The sequence below is a fragment of the Phyllopteryx taeniolatus genome, chromosome 13 (assembly GCF_024500385.1).
Source record: "Phyllopteryx taeniolatus isolate TA_2022b chromosome 13, UOR_Ptae_1.2, whole genome shotgun sequence".
Lineage (NCBI taxonomy): Eukaryota > Metazoa > Chordata > Actinopteri > Syngnathiformes > Syngnathidae > Phyllopteryx > Phyllopteryx taeniolatus.
In genome coordinates, this window is record NC_084514.1 from 1,254,820 (window position 1) to 1,272,235 (window position 17,416).

The 17,416-nt window shown below is 42.1% G+C and overlaps 4 protein-coding genes across 10 annotated transcripts in view; 1 reads left to right on the top strand and 3 right to left on the bottom strand.

The window, feature by feature from the left end:
- The window catches only part of eml5 (EMAP like 5), a 47,183-nt gene extending 44,847 nt beyond the window's left edge, over nucleotides 1–2,336 (bottom strand). For 2 of the 3 annotated variants that reach the window (XM_061795401.1, XM_061795400.1), the window contains exon 1: nucleotides 1,816–2,335. In XM_061795401.1, coding sequence (XP_061651385.1) covers nucleotides 1,816–2,012 — 197 coding nt within the window. In that variant the 5' untranslated portion in view covers nucleotides 2,013–2,335. Of the gene's footprint in view, nucleotides 1–1,815 lie in introns of all 3 variants that reach the window. The other variant, XM_061795402.1, reaches the window with a different exon arrangement.
- On the top strand, nucleotides 1,184–10,282 carry ttc8 (tetratricopeptide repeat domain 8). 4 transcript variants are annotated; one of them, XM_061795403.1, is made up of 17 exons: nucleotides 1,184–1,250; nucleotides 2,860–3,089; nucleotides 4,489–4,611; nucleotides 5,088–5,111; nucleotides 5,235–5,355; nucleotides 5,427–5,490; nucleotides 5,566–5,725; nucleotides 5,813–5,902; nucleotides 5,986–6,030; nucleotides 6,129–6,214; nucleotides 6,930–7,017; nucleotides 7,750–7,860; nucleotides 8,037–8,176; nucleotides 8,250–8,424; nucleotides 8,536–8,658; nucleotides 9,629–9,712; nucleotides 9,799–10,282. In XM_061795403.1, exons 3-17 carry the CDS (start codon nucleotides 4,498–4,500, stop codon nucleotides 9,913–9,915), a joined length of 1,542 nt encoding a protein of 513 aa, XP_061651387.1. In that variant the 5' UTR covers nucleotides 1,184–1,250; nucleotides 2,860–3,089; nucleotides 4,489–4,497; the 3' UTR covers nucleotides 9,916–10,282. The 4 variants fall into 4 exon arrangements, with proteins under 4 accessions (XP_061651387.1, XP_061651388.1, XP_061651390.1 ...); XM_061795404.1 differs by lacking the exons at nucleotides 1,184–1,250; nucleotides 2,860–3,089; nucleotides 5,088–5,111 and having other exon boundaries at nucleotides 4,406–4,611; XM_061795406.1 differs by lacking the exons at nucleotides 1,184–1,250; nucleotides 2,860–3,089; nucleotides 4,489–4,611; nucleotides 5,088–5,111; nucleotides 5,235–5,355 and having other exon boundaries at nucleotides 5,473–5,490; nucleotides 5,566–5,672.
- Nucleotides 10,234–12,934, bottom strand: LOC133488018 (CD209 antigen-like protein E). 2 transcript variants are annotated; one of them, XM_061795409.1, is made up of 6 exons: nucleotides 12,675–12,934; nucleotides 12,443–12,584; nucleotides 11,887–12,138; nucleotides 11,611–11,774; nucleotides 11,362–11,498; nucleotides 10,234–10,468 (listed from the first exon to the last, which is right to left on the bottom strand). In XM_061795409.1, the coding sequence occupies exons 2-6, from the start codon at nucleotides 12,546–12,548 to the stop codon at nucleotides 10,327–10,329; spliced, it is 801 nt and encodes a 266-aa protein (XP_061651393.1). In that variant the 5' UTR covers nucleotides 12,549–12,584; nucleotides 12,675–12,934; the 3' UTR covers nucleotides 10,234–10,326. The 2 variants fall into 2 exon arrangements, with proteins under 2 accessions (XP_061651393.1, XP_061651392.1); XM_061795408.1 differs by having other exon boundaries at nucleotides 12,443–12,559; nucleotides 12,675–12,931.
- Nucleotides 12,935–13,221: 287 nt separating this feature from the next.
- LOC133488019 (C-type lectin domain family 12 member B-like) lies at nucleotides 13,222–16,260 on the bottom strand. Its single transcript, XM_061795410.1, has 6 exons — nucleotides 16,105–16,260; nucleotides 15,846–15,947; nucleotides 14,753–15,016; nucleotides 14,505–14,668; nucleotides 13,542–13,681; nucleotides 13,222–13,456 (listed from the first exon to the last, which is right to left on the bottom strand). Exons 1-6 carry the CDS (start codon nucleotides 16,238–16,240, stop codon nucleotides 13,297–13,299), a joined length of 966 nt encoding a protein of 321 aa, XP_061651394.1. The 5' UTR covers nucleotides 16,241–16,260; the 3' UTR covers nucleotides 13,222–13,296.
- Between the last annotated feature and the right edge of the window lie 1,156 nt (nucleotides 16,261–17,416).

Sequence of the window (17,416 nt, forward strand, 5' to 3'; positions counted from 1 at the left end):
GAAGCAGGTATCCTGGACAGATGGACAACAATAAATTGACGAGCTTATTGGCCTATGCGGTCTCATGTGTGCGGTGCATGGCGTCCAATTTTGATGATCATCTCGAGGATTCGCCATGAAAGACAAGGTATGATGTTTTGTACAACGCTGGTCACAGCTTTATCTTCACTTGCTTTGACCTTTTCAGAATTGCATTGCAGGCCGGATCAAATGTTCTCACGGCCCATGTACTGCCTACGACCATAAGTTCCCAGCCCTGCATTAAGCACGCCAATAAAGGGCAACTAAACTCCAAAGTTTTTTGGGCATGTGCCAGCACTAGTCAAAACACGGTACTCTGATTAATATTACGTTCGTGGAGTAAGAATTCAACAGGAAAATCAACTTCAGTAGGGCAATATCGCCGACCTGTAGTAAAAACAAAGCAGCAGTAGAGGTTTTCCTGGTGCCACAGTGCTTAATTCAACCATGTCAGAAGTGTCCCTCAAGATTCAAAATGGTTTGTAAAAAATTTAGCATTATGAATTATGGCTTAAGCCCACCCAAAACATGCCTTAGCCCACCCTATGAATTCGTCCTCAAATTAATTTGGGGGAAAAAAAGAATTTTTGTTTTGTTTTATAGAAAAAATGTGGTAATAGCACATGCTTTGGCAATGACAAAAAAGTAAACCTCGTGAGAAAAAACAATCGCTTGAGAAATGAGCAAGTTATGACCTACTTTCAACGTCCATGCATTGCCTTTGAAGGGAACATCGACCTTCCCAACATGGCCGCTACGTAAGCACGTCGGTTAGCCGGGCTGGTACAGCGTGCTGGCGTATAGTCTTCATATTATCATCATCATCATTAACGAAATACATATTAATAACAGTAATAAATATATTGTATTATTATATTAATATTAACATTCTTATTAATAATTAAATAATACAATATATTAATAGTAATAACAATAATTATTATTATAATTGTCATCTGTTAGGCTGTTAGACAAGGCTAGCCCTATTTTGGCTCGTCCACCAAATGGTCTTTTTCAAGGTCTAAATGGTCTTTTTCCAAATTTCAGAAGGGTACTTTTCAAATTTAGGTCATGGGCTCAGCACAGCCAAAGCACTCAAACTAAACTCGCCCCTGCTGTAATTGACATCTAGTTGAACCTGAAGCACCCGCAGAAGTGTATATCAAACTAGTAGCCCTTCACATTCATCAGTAGCCTACCCAAGATGAAGCTCAGTTTCAAAAAGGCTGGTGAGTAAAACGTCGCTCTCTCACGTATGATATTGCTTAATTGGTTTCTCTTAATCATTAAACAATACTAAAGAAACAAAATAATAAAGATTTTGCAATATACTTTATTGAAAAAGACTTTTGATTATTCGATTAATCAATGGGAAAATGGATTCTAAAAATATTCGTGTTATGCTCATATCGATTTATGTCAACTTTGTCTGCTTGACAATTAAATGAAAACATTCCCATTGCAAACCAAATATTATCCATTGATAAAACATTTGAAATGATTCAACTCACGTGCATTTTCCTCGCTTAACGATTCAGCGCTGGAGAATGATGGCTTTATTGAACAGTATGGATCCAACTATACCCGACAGAAGGATCTAGAAGGGGGGCGACAGATGATTGCGGAGGACGCTGTGCTGAAGTGTCCTTGAGCAAAAACACTGTCGTCACCCCACCCTACCCACTCACATGCATGTTACCGAGTTCACCTTGCAGTCCCCACATCGGGACTCCAACATATGCCATTACACAAGGTGACGCTCGAAAAGCAACTCTTTTATTCCACGCACTGTACCTGATGATGTCATCGTTGTGGCCCAGGTAGAATTTCTGCTTGTGCTCTCGGGTGTTGTACACCACTCCCACGCCGGCCACGAAGTAGACGATCTCCTTGGCGGCGGTGTAGTAGAGGTTGTTGCGGCACTGGTGCCCCCGGTATCCGTACACCCACTCCAGTCTCAGGTGGCAGTTGGGAGCAGTCCTGTCAGCCATGTCGGCACTTCCGCGTGTCTCACGGTCTCTGTCGCGTAGGAAATGTCAAACAACGGCATTCGCCGATGAGGACTTAATTTAAGCCCGTGGCTCCCATCAGTTCCCCGGCGTTTTCATCAGTCCGGGGCGAGCGTAGAAATGTGGCATTTTTGGAACTAATAGTCATTCAGCCTGCTTGAAACCACTCTTTCGCTATTCGAGAAGCAGTTTAGGAAGCTGAGTTGCAGTGGGCTCATACTTGTTCAGCTCCAGGTCGCGGTCCAGTTTCCTCCACTCAGGTCAAAGCTCCTGTCAAATCCTTCCAACAAAGATGGAGCTGCGCTGTTATTCCACAAGCTCCGCCTACGTAGATAACCGACAGGCCTGTTGTCCAATCAGAGTCTGTCAATCGTTCACGAGATTGGAAAAACAATTGGAGGAAAGGACCGACTAAAGCTAATTGCACGCATACACAACTCATATTAGTGTTTACAATTTACTCACGTACATAAAAACGGCCACTACTTCAGATCATCACAAGGGCTTAGAAAATTAACTGTCAAACTACAATTTCAATCATCAGAATGTGATGTAGCACGGTGAAAGATTGCCTCACTCTTGTGAACACAACAAATGAAAACTAAGGAGCCAGGCGCCCCCCCACAGATAAAAAAAAAAAATTTAAAAGACGCGAATTTGTCTCCAGCTCCCATGATGATTGTCGTCATCATCACAATAATAGCAAGTTGCCCTTTTCTTCATCTTCATTTTCTTTTAAAGAGATAAGCAAAAAGAAATAGTAGATAGATATAGTATAGTATAGATAGTTTTCAAATAATAAAATGTGATTTTTTTTTTAATTTGCCAGCTTCTGTCGCCGGGAATCGGATCGTCAAGGTCCCTGCCTTCGGCCACCGCCCAGCTCGCACTACACCCGACCCCTATGGCCCCTCCCACAGGTGGTGAGCCCATGGGAAGGGGGACCCACGTTACCCTTTAGGGGCTGTGCCCGGCCAGGTCCCATGGGTGCAGGCCCGACCACCAGGCACTCGCCTTCGAGCCCCACCTTCAGGTCTGGCTCCAGAGGGGCCAGCCAAGGTAGGCCTAGATCCATTTGTTTCTTTCTCCATTGGGTTTTTTGGAGCCGTGCTTTGTCTGGTCCCTCACCTAGGACCTGTTTGCCATGGGTGACCCTACCAGGGGCATGAAGCCCCAGACAACTTAGCTCCTAGGATCATTGAGACACACAAACCCCTCTACCATGATTAGGTGACAGCTTCCAGGAGAACAATTGCATGTCTATATTTCAGAATAGTACAAGCTGTAACGATTCGATTGTGATTTGCTAGTCATTTGTTACTGTCAATGTTAATAGCGATTGGGGATTTAGACGGCGAGACCCACCTCTACCGGCAACAGAAGCTAGCTCTAGAATCGTGACATGTCACCTTTCTGACAAGGAAGGAGCCCAAGCTGGTGTGCGACGTTGACAAAGTTCCAACTAGGCATAGTCAGGCTCACCTCCACACGTAGCTTGGGCTCTAGTACCAGTCCTCGTGAGAGGGGTTGGACTCTCTTCCACTCTGGGAAACTCCAGAGAGGCGGTGAGAGGCGCTAAGGCAACTTCAATTGGCAAGGTCTGTCGAGTTGCATCCGTGAGAAGTAGAAATTGTTATATACTTTCCTTGTTTTAAAATGACATGACTATAACCCTAAATGCTGGAGCTTACTGATCTGGTTTTGTTAATAATTTACACCAGGATAAGCATCTGGATTCTTACATACAAATATCTTCTGACAAATAAAGGGAAATTTCTATCCTGCCAAACATTCTTACATACCTTCTTAACTGAAAGAAAGACATTTGTGTTGGTTGTTCATTCTGTGAAAGAAACCCCCTGAAACACTAATACACCTATTCTGGCTATGTCCCTATACTAACAAATTATGGAAAGATGTATCACGGTTTATATAGATAATATTGACTCTGACTTCACTCTTCAGTGGGAAAATGTACTGTTCGGTTTCTTCAATAATGATAGCAACAAAACTAAATAAATGTTTGTTATAAATGTAGCCTAATCATGATGCTTGTGAAATTTCCACAAATCCAAATTTAGTCATTCAAAACCTCTTCTTTTTTTCTTTTTTTTTTTGAGAAGGAAGCAAAGCAGTACAGGAATACAATATTTAACTAACAAAAAATCAGTTCAAACTGTTATTTTATGTTCCACTTTTAACGTGTTTTTAAATTATTATCTAAAATCCCCGACTCCTCTGTGGTATTACTTTATGCATTAATGGCTATTGACTGTGTAACTGTAAAGTGAATATTTTCAATTGAGTTTTGTTTAAAAAAAAAGAAACAACATTCTTTACAGGAAGTTGCGTCAGTCATTGAGACCCGCCCTCATCTGTCGTCGCATAGCAACAAAGGAAGCTTTGAATCCGCCATAAATAATCCTCTTGCTTCTTTGCTAATTTTGGGCCCGGACAGACCGAAGCAATGGAGGTGACGATGGATCCTTTGTTTCTGGCGTGGAGTTACTTCAGGAGGCGGAAGTTACAACAGTGCTCAGAAATTTGTTCCAAAATATTACAAGACAGCCCGTATGACCAGGTAATGTGCTGCAGTTAGCGGGCTAGCTTGGGTCCGCAGTCCATTTGAAGCAAATGCGACTAATTCCTATTCGTCGACATACAGTTGTGCTCTTAGGTTTACATACCCTGGCAGGATTTGTGAACTATTGGCGATATTCTTTTTATGTTTTTATGATGTAAAATGAGTGATAGCTGAACGGGAATTGTCTTCATATTTTATTCGGGCTATTTTGTAATGCCTTATAGTTTAATGTGGTTGAATAAATGTTTTTTTCCCCTCTCATCGCTCTTGTTTTGTTTTCAAAATGTTAACACGTCTTCCAAATTCTACCAGGGTGTGTAAACCTATGAGCACAGCTGTATTGTGTCGAATACTGCTCAGTGCCCACCATCAAATTGTTCACATTTCACCTTTTTATTGTTCCTTTTCCTCTCCCTGGTTTTTCATGTCTGTCCTCAACACTCCTCTTTTCACCTACTTGCATGCTCTCTTAGGGCTCCTCCTTGTCTATTTCTGAGGTAACAATAACTGTCTCTCTCTTATCATCATCATCATCTCAACATCAGTCCATTCATTGCTTGTTGAAGGAGTATTAAGTGGTATTCATATGATTTGATGATATGATGTTTTTCTTCTCTTAGGCTGCATGGAGCCTGAAAACAAGGGCTCTTACTGAGATGGTATACATTGACGAAATTGAGGTTGATCAAGAAGGGATTTCTGAGATGTTGCTGGATGAAAACGCCATTGCTCAGGTTGCACGTACGTATGGACTTTTTCAGTGCCTGTGTGTTGACAGTGAACTATTCTTCGCTAACATAACCCTCCTCTAGGCCCTGGAACTTCTCTGAGACTGCCTGGAACAAGTCAGGGGGGTGGTCCCACACCTGCGGTCAGGTACAAACAATGCAGCATGAATTTAAATTTGTATGAATGACTAGGGTGAGATCAAGCATTTCCCCCAATTTCTAGGCCTATGACTCAGTCAGGACGTCCCATCACAGGATTTGTGAGGCCCAACACCCAGTCAGGGCGTCCTGGAACGATGGAGCAGGCCATTAAAACGCCACGCACCGCAAGTACGGCCCGGCCCGTCACCAGCGCCTCGGGTCGATTCATTCGTCTGGGAACGGTGCATTAATGTGACTGACCCGTGTGATATATGGGAGGGTGGCAGGTTTTACACACTGTAATATTTGCTTTTCACTGTTTCCTTCAGGCTTCAATGTTAACCAATCCAGAGGGACCATTTATAAACCTGTCAAGGCTAAATATGTCAAAGTATTCCCAAAAGCCCAATCTGTCGAGGGTGAGGCGTATATTTTGCACCTTTGCCGAAAGGCTTTTTGGGGGTTGTGGCATTGTTTGAGTTACCATCATTTCCCTTCTCAGACACTCTTCGAGTACATCTTCCATCATGAAAATGATGTAAAAAACGTAAGTGGTGAATTTTAGCACCTGGGAAACTGGTCAGCAACAAAATTGTTCTAGTGTCTTCTTTTTTTTTTCCATTAAGTTTTTTGGTTCATTCACAGGCGCTAGATTTGGCTGCTCAAGCAACTGAGCAGGCTCAGTTCAAAGACTGGTGGTGGAAAGTCCAGCTCGGAAAATGCTACTACAGGCGAGTGGCCTCAGAACACACTGACGCACAGGACACATTCTTCTCATCTACAGCAGAACACAATCCGTTCCGGCCACCTCTAATTTATTTTGCATTTGGATGCAGTTGTTCTCATAAGATATCTTGGAACGAATAATCTGTTCCACCTTCAAAATTTTGCCATCATAAAAATCCCTCATTTAACTGACTTACTTTTCTGCTCACGTTCTTAGCCACTTTTTTGAGGCTGCTCGTTCTTTTTTGTTTTTTTGTTTTTGTGCAGTTTATAATGTGTTACCTTAGAGTTATATTTTCACCCTAAATTGTCCTGAAATTCTGAATTTTACTACCTGACATTCAAAGTGCGGCACGGTGGATGACTGGTTAGCACGTCCGCCTCACAGTTCTGAGGTCCTGTGTTTAAAACCGGCCTCCCCTCTGTGGAGTTTGCATCGTCTCCCCATGCCTGTGTGTTTTTTTTTCTAGGTAGGTCAATTGAAGACTTTAAATTGTCTGTAGGTATGAATGTGAGTGTGAATGGTTGTTTGTGCCCTGCGATTGGCTGGCAACAAGTTCAGGGTGTACCCCGCCTCTTGCCCACACTCAGCAGAGCTAGGCGCCAGCACACCCGCGACCCTAGTGAGGATAAGCGGTTAAGAAAAATGGATGGATCAATGGCTTTAAAAGTTGATCTTCTTTTTTTTCCTCTAAATTTGAATTTGTCCATTCTTTGCAGGCTCGGTTTGTATCGAGAGGCCGAAAAACAGTTTCGATCAGCTCTCACCCACCAAGAGATGGTGGATACATACCTCTATCTTGCTAAGGTAACGATTGAATGGTGTGCAACACTCAGCCAAGAGTAACTAATAAACTAATAAGCAGTGGTATGAAGTAACAGAGTACTGTACTTAAGTAGATTTTTCAGGTATCTGTACTTGTACTTTGCACTCCTTACTTTGACGTAAAAGGCTTGTTACTTTTTTCAATTTCCAATGTAAAAAAGACGTAAATAGAGAGAAGTAAAGTCAACCATAGTTGAGATCTTGATTGATTGATTGATTGAGATCTTGGGGCAGAAAAAACAGGGGTAGGAGCGACATGGAGCAATGGGAACAAGTGACCATTAACAATGATGATGCAACATTTTCAGAGAAACAAGATCCTCATTGATAGCCTTATTTGAGAAATCTTGTTGTCTGTTACAAGAATGGTTTGTGGAAAATGCCATGGCTTGTGCCAGCCTAAAAATGTCAAAATGTCTCCATTTAATCTGAGAAAAACACATACTGTACATGTAAAGTGTCTTTTTCAGTTGTTATCTTTAGCTAATTTAGCATTTTTGATTATGTTGTTTTGTTTTGCTCATCCTGGACGTCTTGAGTATGAGCACATTACAAGTTAATAGAAGGGGGAAACTGTTTTGTGTTTCACTTAAAAACATTTCAGAATTTGTATTTTTTTTTCTTTCCAAGTAAAGCAGTTTAATAATTCTACTTTTACCACAGTATCTGTATTTCTGTTTAAGTACAGAGTGTGAGCACTTTTTCCCCCATCAGCTCTATCAGCGCCTGGATCAACCAATAACAGCACTCAACCTCTTCAAGCAAGGCTTGGACCACTTTCCTGGCGAGGTCACCCTCCTGACGGGAATCGCTCGCATTCATGAGGTATAGCCTTTATTATCTTGTCAATTCTGTTTTTAATGCACAATTGAGGTGCAATGTCCTTGAGGACCTTGAAAGGCACTTACAAATATAGATATTATTATCATTAGCGTTAACCCAGGGTCGACTCACATTCTTGAGCCGTAATCACTGTCGGTCCTGTGACCTTGTTGTCACAGGAGATGAACAACATGGCGTCAGCCACAGAGTACTACAAAGACGTCCTGAAGCAGGACAACACACACGTGGAGGCTATAGCTTGTATAGGCAGCAATCATTTCTACTCAGATCAACCTGAGATAGCGCTGCGCTTCTACAGGTCGGACAAAACATCTCAGCATCGTTTCGTGCACATTTCATGACGATGACGATAGAGGTGTTTGTTTTTGCAGGCGGCTTCTCCAGATGGGGGTGTATAATTGCCAACTATACAACAACCTCGGCCTGTGCTGCTTCTATGCGCAGCAGTACGACATGACACTGTCGTCTTTCGAGAGAGCGCTGGCCCTGGTGGCCGACGATGAAGAGCAGGCCGATGTGTGGTACAACGTCGGACAAGTCGCTGTGGTTAGTTGATCGAATAAAAAAATAGATATTTGTCATTAGTACTCATTACCTAACAACTTACATCATCTGACAAAAATGTAAACACAAAGTATACATGTTCTGTGTTTGCAGGGAATAGGAGACCTGACGTTGGCTTACCAGTGTTTTAAACTGACGTTGGCTTTTAATAATGACCACGCTGAGGCGTACAATAACCTTGCAGTGCTGGAGCTGCGCAAAGGTCGCGTTGAACAGGTAAAGCCTTGAATCTCAACCAGGGGCATATTTAGTCATTTGGGGGCCCTCTGTGCACTGCAAAGCTTTAGAATAGTCATGTTTATCGTCAATTAAAAACATCTCCTGAGCTACACAGTGCTTAAAGTCTTTCTTGAGGATTATTATATAACAAGTGAATAATCTCAACCCTTTTACTGTAATTGACCATGTTTCCTATCGTTTACCATTTCAATTGCTCTCAGACTCACATCTTTTGTGAAGAAAAGTCTCACTCATGTCACTCGTTATTTGATATCTGCTGCATCCTCCTCAGATGACACTTAACAGCAGTTGGGCAGAGCGTCTGGCTCTCCCATACACACATTCACTGTCACCGTGAAAAAGGTTGACACCTTCCTTTTTCTCACACCGCCTTTATTTTGCTACCCTCTTCCTGAATCAAGTCTGCACATGCGCAGTGAGAAGATAGACTCGTCCATTGCATGAGTAGGGAGGGGTGAGCACTCAAAATGATCATGTAGAGTAAGCATTTTGATGGCTTTAGGCATGTAAATAACAACAATATGATCTGATCCACCCACTCAACCGTACTTACTGCACATATTTTACATGAAATAGAACAATCTACCAGCACAACACCGAACAGGAATGTCAAAAAAAAGTGAGTACACAGGTTAATGTACCCGCTACCATTTAGTTTTAGAGCGTTTCAATTGTTCTGCCTATCACGATACATAGCTGGCATAGATACTGGTAGATGAACAAAGATACATTATTTGCTGTAAATAAATAGTTTTTGGACCAATTCCAAAAAATCCTCGCTGACAATTTTTTCTAAAGTCTTCTCTCTCTATAGCTCACTCTATCTACGATAGCTTCACATGCATTTGAGGGCATATGTGGTGAAGCTCGTACAGCTTTCTTAAGTAAAACCTTTTTTTATTGCAATTAAGATGCTGAACTAATTTTTCCATCCTTTCGGATCCAGTCAAAAGCCTTCCTGCAGACGGCTGCTACATTGTCCCCTCGCATGTATGAGCCGCACTACAATCTCTCCATTCTCTCCGAAAAGGTAATTTATATATCCACTTGACACTTTAGTTGAGTTGTAAAATGAATGAATTGACTAATTTGTTCATATTTTCTTTATGTGTCTAGATTGGAGATCTACAGACCAGCTACACGGCGGCCCAAAAGTCTGAAGACGCCTTCCCTGAGCACGTCGACACTCAGCAGGTCCTGGTGCAACTTCGCCAGCATTTTGCAGCGCTGTGAACTCTTGGAGTGGTTTAAATAACACCGCTTTAACATTTTCAAAACATTTCTTCATCAAATGTATGAGAAATAAGTTTGATTTGTATTACAGCGTATGACCGAAGAGTCACCAAAAGCACAGCTATTGCTCACAGGCTCTGCTTTCTGCAGTAAATCCTCATTTATGTACTGTATATGATGTTTAGAGATATTTGTAACAGTTTGGTTTGCAACTGAGGCTCTAGCTGCTGGTGTATAACCTGGATAACTGTAATATATGTGAGTAAGTAATTTCCGGGCAACTGGCAACATAGTGTACAAACATGGTAAAGAGAAATATTTGATTGATTGTTTATAAAGACATTTTGTAGTTTGTTCAGGAATCAGATCAATTGTAACAATCCTTGACTTTCTGTATTCTTGATAAAGACACTAAGTGGCTGACATTTCACAAATCCATTTGAGATAGCTGGTGCACGCGGCATCATTCCAACCCTTAAAGGGGTTGGTTCTGGGGTAGGTGGCCACACAGTCCTCACCGCCCGCGTTATTGGGCTCCCTATCGTTCCAGTAGCTGAAACAAATGACAGATCATATGGTTCAGCATTAAAGACCATTATAGAAGAGCTACGTACTCTTCATTTTATAATCAGAAATGATTTTAGAGATGAATGAGGCTTTCTATTGTTTAATTACAGTTGAGTTGTGTTAACCTTTGAAGTATACATACATTTACATGCATTGTTTGTGAGTAAACATTTATGTACAATTCCCTTATATGCAATACATTTGAGTGAAATCAGTTTTTAAGTACACATTACTTTATCTAAGCTTAATGTTAAAACTACAAAATCTTACAGTCGCTTCGAATAATTAACAATAGCTATTCGGAATAAAACCTCTCCCATGTTGTTTTTTTTTTTTTTTTTTTAATGAACACTTAGGCCTACTAGTCGATTGTATTTTACTGTTGGTCATTATGGTAGTACTTGGACAGCCAAGCATTCTTGAAAGTTGTACTGTATTCCTATGAGAACACATTGATTGACCTTTAGATTGTGTGAATTGCTGTGGCAGATCAAAAGAACATTGATCACTGCTTGAAGGAATACTCATTGATACATAACAGCATATATCCATACATCTTCTCCATATATATATATATATATATAGCAGTCCAAAATTATAATGCACATATACCACCTATAGTAACTGTAAGACATAAAACAGAGTTGTTGTTCAGAGGCTGAACTCTTGACTGGACAAAAAAAAAATCCAATATCCACATCTACGACTTCAAGCACTGCAGCCAAGAGAAACGCTCCAAAGTGGTGACAATAGAATGTTGGGAATTGGTTCATTAATTTCGGTGGTAAATTTCTGCGAACTTTTAGGCCAGCAGAGTAGGCCTTGCTGGCCCTGACCAGTCACCACTGTAACAATGGCTACATATCAAGTAAGCGTTACCCTTCATTCAGTCTTGTTCCGTCCAGCCACCTCCAAACTCCTTCACTGTCTACATCCCGCAAGCCGATCCAGAAGCCGCTCTGGGATACGGATCTTGATGGGTCTTGATGAAGATCTATTAGCTGATTTATTCTCAGCTGATAGGTGACGGCATTTAGAAATGCACATGACATTTCTGTTACTACCAGAAATAACAAACATTGCCTTGATGCACTGATTGGATAAAAGCTGCTGTAGCTTTTGTCTCACCTGCTTCTCTGAGCTGTCTACCACAGCCAGGTCACTGTCATGCTTTTTGCAGTACTCCCTGGCTTCCTGCCATGACCTGCGAGAGAATGTGTCAGAGAAGCTAAGGAAGAAACATGCCGAGTTGATTAAAGTCCATCCTGGTAAACAGTGTCTGCAGCCCTCCTCTGCGGAAAGACGCATTGCATTAATGCTGTGGTGGTGGTGAGGAATTGTGTTCAATGACCTACCAGAGTGGCGCGCAGCCGTGCACTATGTTAAAAACAAAACATTTCTTACTTATCATTGGTATGTGAGATTTTAAGACCGTTATGTCCATTTGGATTTTGTCAGCCTGCTGTTTGTAGTCTCCGCTTCTTCTAGTTTGGTGTTCCAGCTGCCACTTGATCACTTGATTCTGTCTGTTCTCTCGTGCCAAATGCATTTCGGCTTCAGCTCGTCTTTTCGAGGCAGCGTCGTAGGCCGCGTTCAGCGCGGCCACCTCGCGGCTGATGCTCATCACGGCCCGAGACTCATCTGTGAGGTTGTTGTCTGTCGCCATGGAAAAGGTGTCGTCAAACACACAATACAAAATGTATTACTGACAATGGAAATCCAAGCTATTTATCTGGTCAAAACTCCCCGAGTAAATTGAACAGGGTTGATAAGAGACAACAGCTTTGGACAGCTTTGAAAATGATAACATAAGTTGACATACGGAAGTTAGACAAGTTCCGACTTAAAGAGCGAAGCGAAGTTACCTTCAACTGCTCTGTTTTGACTTGACTCTCCCTTAGTGGGTAACTTCCAGCTTGTTGCAATCTAATAAATGCATCACAACTTTATAGGGACTCACAATGGACTCCCAGGCCAATATCCACTGCTAGTAGGACAGCGGCAAGCACAGCCAGTGTGATTTCAAGCACTTTGTGAGGGGTCCAAGTGGATGCAGGCCTCACCATTGACAAGGATACTTCACCAAGAAAGCGTAAAAGAACCTTTGAGTAGCAAGTCAGTGTCAATAAAATCACTACATCAGAAATGAACACCTGCCCAAACTGGGAGATGTTTTGCGTCTATTAGTATACCTTGTGGTTTCTCCTGGCTCGAGCGGAACGGCGGCTCGTCCACGCTCATGTCCTCCGGATGCATCAGTTTGTTATAGGCGCTCTCCTCCATGTTGACTGTTCTCGTGAGAGCTGTCCGAAGGGAGTATTTGGGAGGACATTGCCCCGTGTGTGTGTGCAACATTACAAACAGAAAAGGTTCATTTGTTAAACATTGACATGGGACACAGAGAAAGTGGACTTCTAACTGGATCCAAATGACTCCGCCACAATTCATGTTGATGGTTAACAATCGAATGAAATCACCAAAGTTTGCATCATATTTGGACCTTACAGTCAAGAGGCCCCAAGTTGAAATCATAACTCAAGCCTCGTGTGGAGTTTTCTCCGAGCGTGTTCGGTAATTGTCCGTAGAGGCCTCTTTGAGTGTGAATGATTGTATGGGATTGGTTGCTGACCGCTTCAGAGTGTACTAGACCCCTGCTCAAAATCAGCTGGGATAGGCTCCAACCCACCCTTGAGTCAGGACCCTAATGAGCGCAAGCGCAAGAAAAAATGGACGCATGCATCGTATTTGGGCCTTTAACGTGCTCATGTTTATTGGGACATTTTGCACGAGCATGATTTGCAAGTTCACTTCACTTTACTCAGCGGGCCTCGCCACCATCTCGCATATCCAGTTGTACAAGTGATCCTGGCAATTTCCATTGTACCATGTTTTTATAGTGTCACTAAAGTAAAAAAACGCTGCACAGTCTCCACTCTGAAGTCCAGTGGTGCTGGGTTGGTTATTCCTCCAGTACCTTGAGTAAATCATGAAGTCAGTCATTATGAGAAATGGAATAAAAGCATTCGAGGTCTACTGTAAGTCAGTGAGGTGGTGCGCACCCTGTTTGGATCGCAGTTGTGTTGTTAATCCACATCCATGTTCCCCGTGAATCATTGTTACGTAGGCCCATCCAGAAACCATTCTGCCACCACAAACCTGAACTGGACGTCGCTTTTGGAATGTTTTCACTTATAAGCACCTGGAAGAAAGAAAAGCAGAGTTGAACCGAACTGTATAAGTGTAATTGTATGAAATCGATTCGAATTGGTTCAATTTTAAAACGATAAAATGTTTGTATTTCAAGTTGTGGCCTTTTTTTGTTGTTGTTGTTCATCAGTTGACTAAAGCGGCTCATTAAGACCTAAAGATCCTTAAAATTACGTAAGAGTCATTTTTAATTGACTATTTATTGTATATTTACTGTTAATGTCAGAGTTGGACAGCGTTATCGTACTTGGACAAACTAAGAGCTGTTTCTAATATTTAGGCTCTTTCATGTGGAGCGAACTTAGATGACGATGACCCGTCTCTCAGTATTAAGAATCAATGTAATCAATCAAATGAACTCAAACGTGAGCATGATCTTTGTCGTATCACGAGTGGCTCAAAGAACTTTTAGGCAGTCTTACTGCAGTAAAAGGAAACAGCAACTACAGTTCAACAACTATAGTTTTTGTAGAGATGTACCTCTGCATCTTGACTACTGCTGAGGTGCCTTTGAGCAAGGCACAGTAGCCCCCCTGCCCCTAACTTCAGTCAAATTTGCATGTCCCATGACTGATACATTTCCCTTGCATGCCTGCAGAATGTATGTGTGTGGATTTCTTCTCCGTGCGGTGCGGCAGACGCTCTAACCAGTCGTCCACCGTGCCGCCGGAATTCAAATTAGTATGAGAAAAATAAAAACAAGTCAGTTGTGTAAAAATGACTGACGTCCTTGTCCTAAATCAAACCGTCATACACAAACATATAAATGACATTGTAAAATAAAATCAAAATGATCTCTTTTTTTTTTTTTGTACCTGTTCCTGCAAGTTCTCGATCACTAGTAGGTCTCCGCCTCGAAGAAAGCAGTCGTCTCGGCTGTCTGGCCAGTTCTTTTTGGCGTTGGGCTCAGGTAGGGAAAAATAATAGCAGGTTGATTTAAGAAGGGTCCATCCTGATGGACATCTATCACAGTTTTGCTCTGTTGCAACAACAGATAGATCCCAGGTTGATGATGAATTCATAACAAAAAGATTTTTTTACTCAAGCATAATCTCAGACTGACCAATCGTAGCTTTTGTAGACTCAAGATGAGTCTTTTCTGTTTGAAGTATTTCAATTTGGCTTCGAAGGGTGTCACCCAGTCTCAGCTTATTTTTCAGCTGCAGCCTCAGTTGAATTTGGCTCGTCTGTTCCCTGACTAATCCTGCGTCCGCATCCTGCTTCGTTTTGAGGATGTCGCTGTGGTTGCGTAGATAATTACGCTCGATGATGAGGGACGAGACAGCCGAATGAGGCGTTAGAAGGTGATCTTCGTTGGCGCTGGCACCTGAGGCTCAAAAAAAGCACATTGTCCTCAATCATATTGTAGTGGATCATGGTCCTCAAAGGAAAAGTACATACAATTTTGATTGACTGTTTATTCTTTTGAATCTTACTAAGGTCACTCTTTTGGTTCCTACATGTTTTTAATGTCCTCATTTTGGTAATCGCCACCACATTAGGCAAACATAATGAGATCTAAAACAGAATGTGTACTAAAAATGCATTTAAATGATAGTGATGCTTGTACACCAAGCGGCACGTTGGACGTCTGGTTAGAGCGTCTGCCTCACAGTTCTGAGAACCGGGGTCCAATCCCCGGCCCCGCCTGTGTGGAGTTTGCATGTCCTCCCCGTGCCTGCGTGGCTTTTCTCCGGGCACTCCGGTTTCCTCCCACATCCCAAAAACATGCACGGTAGGTTAATTGAAGACTCTAAATTGCCCGTAGGTGTGAATGTGAGTGCGAACGGTTGTTTGTTTGTATGTGCCGTGCGATTGGCTGGCAACCCGTTCGGGCGGTATCCCTGCCTCCTGCCCGATGCTAGCAGGGATAGGCTCCAGCGCTCATGCTACCCTTGCGAGGATAGGCGGCCCAGAAAATGGATGGATGGATGGATGGATGAGGCTTGTACTTTTTTTTAATGTAAAATGATGGGTTTTATTGATTCCTAAAGTGTCATCAAATGAAAATGTTTGTGAATTTGAGAGTAGTAGTAGTAGTAGTCGTTGTTGTTGTAGTAGTAAGACATGAGCCTTTACTTGGCACAAACTGATGATGGCTCATCATTGTCTCACAAACCGATGCAAGTGGCTGCACGAGATGTTGTTTTACTCACAGCAAATGGCAAGAACAACAGCAGCTATTAGCAGTACACCATTGAGCAGGCCCAGAACCAGAACGGTCACCCTGTGCTGTGGAATCCAAGATCCAGCTACCGCTGTAAAAACACCATCATATTCTACTGGGTTAACATTCCATAAGAAAATCTCTCAACCTCCGACATTTTGAGACTTTTCTTAATCAGTGATAGACAAAGTGGACTTAATGGTTATTTCATTAAGTGCAGCATACTAAAATTTCAAAGTCAGCTCTACCTTGTTGAAATTTCTTAGAGCTTGAATGCCGACTTGTGTGGAACTCTTCGGAAATCTTTTGCTCCCCTGGACTTTCTCCTCCTTGGTCTGGCTGCGACTGAACGTTCTCCATTGTACCTTTGTGCAAGTGGTGCATATTGATCTGGTCAACTAGTGACAAGGTTTGTGTGTGTGTGTGTGTACGCGTGTGTTTTGTTGAATTAAAGCAACAGTAACAAGCAGTTTTTCCTCCGGTTCTCCCTTCATGCAAACAAAACTTGTCAATATAATTATATCATTATATCATGAATTAACGTATTCAGTTTAGCATCTGGCAACATTAAACACATTTGTAAATAGTGATGTTAGCGCCAAATCAGGTCCACCATTTTCTTATTGAGCATTAACTCACAGACTTTAAGCAATCCTTTATCAAAATAGTCAAGAGTGGTGCCCTGTATTTGCCAACACATTTGCACTTGATTGAAAGAAAATTGGGGAAGTGCAGTAGTGTAGACTGTAGTGCTCAGAACGTCTGCCCAACAGTCATAAGGTTTTAAGGTTGGAATCTCGATTCGGATCCTCCTGTGTGGAATTTGCACGTTCTCCAAGTGCTTTAGTGGGTTTTCGCCGGGTAGATCCCAAAAACATGCATGTTAGGTTAATTAAGTGTAAATGTGAGTGTCTATGTATAGCTGTTTGTCCAAACATGCTCTGCAATTGACTGGCGACCAATCCAGGGTGCACCCCACTTCTCGCTCAAAGTCAGCTGGGATAGGTTATAGCTCACTTGCAAACTTCATTAAGAAAATGTAACATCACTTTTTAGCACAGTATGAAAAACTTTTCTTTGTACTAATTTTGGTTGATTGAATACAAAAAAAAAAAAATGTCTAGATTTTTGGAACATTTGCACCTTCAAAATTTGGATTCTTTTTTTTTTCTGTTCACAGTAATGTCAAAGGTGGATGGGACTGTTTGCTCACTGGGTGTTACTTGTTTTTTTTCCCCACAAATCCATTTACCACCGCTTGTGCAGCCAATACTAATCCAAGCACTGAAGAAGTTTTCTGTGCTATATAAAGCTCCACAGTTACGATGAACATCACCACTTGATTCTCCATCAGCCCAGGACCGAAGACAAATGGCAAACATACAGCAGCTTTAGAACAGTACATACCTTTACCATTTGACTCCATTTCACCAAACAAACGGCACCAGGCAGTCACATGACCACACACAAAGGGTGCATCTCATTTCTATTTTGGGAACTTCCTAGCTCCTAGCTCCTCTGTTTACATGCTAGCTCCTCCCACCAGAAATTCAATCGAGG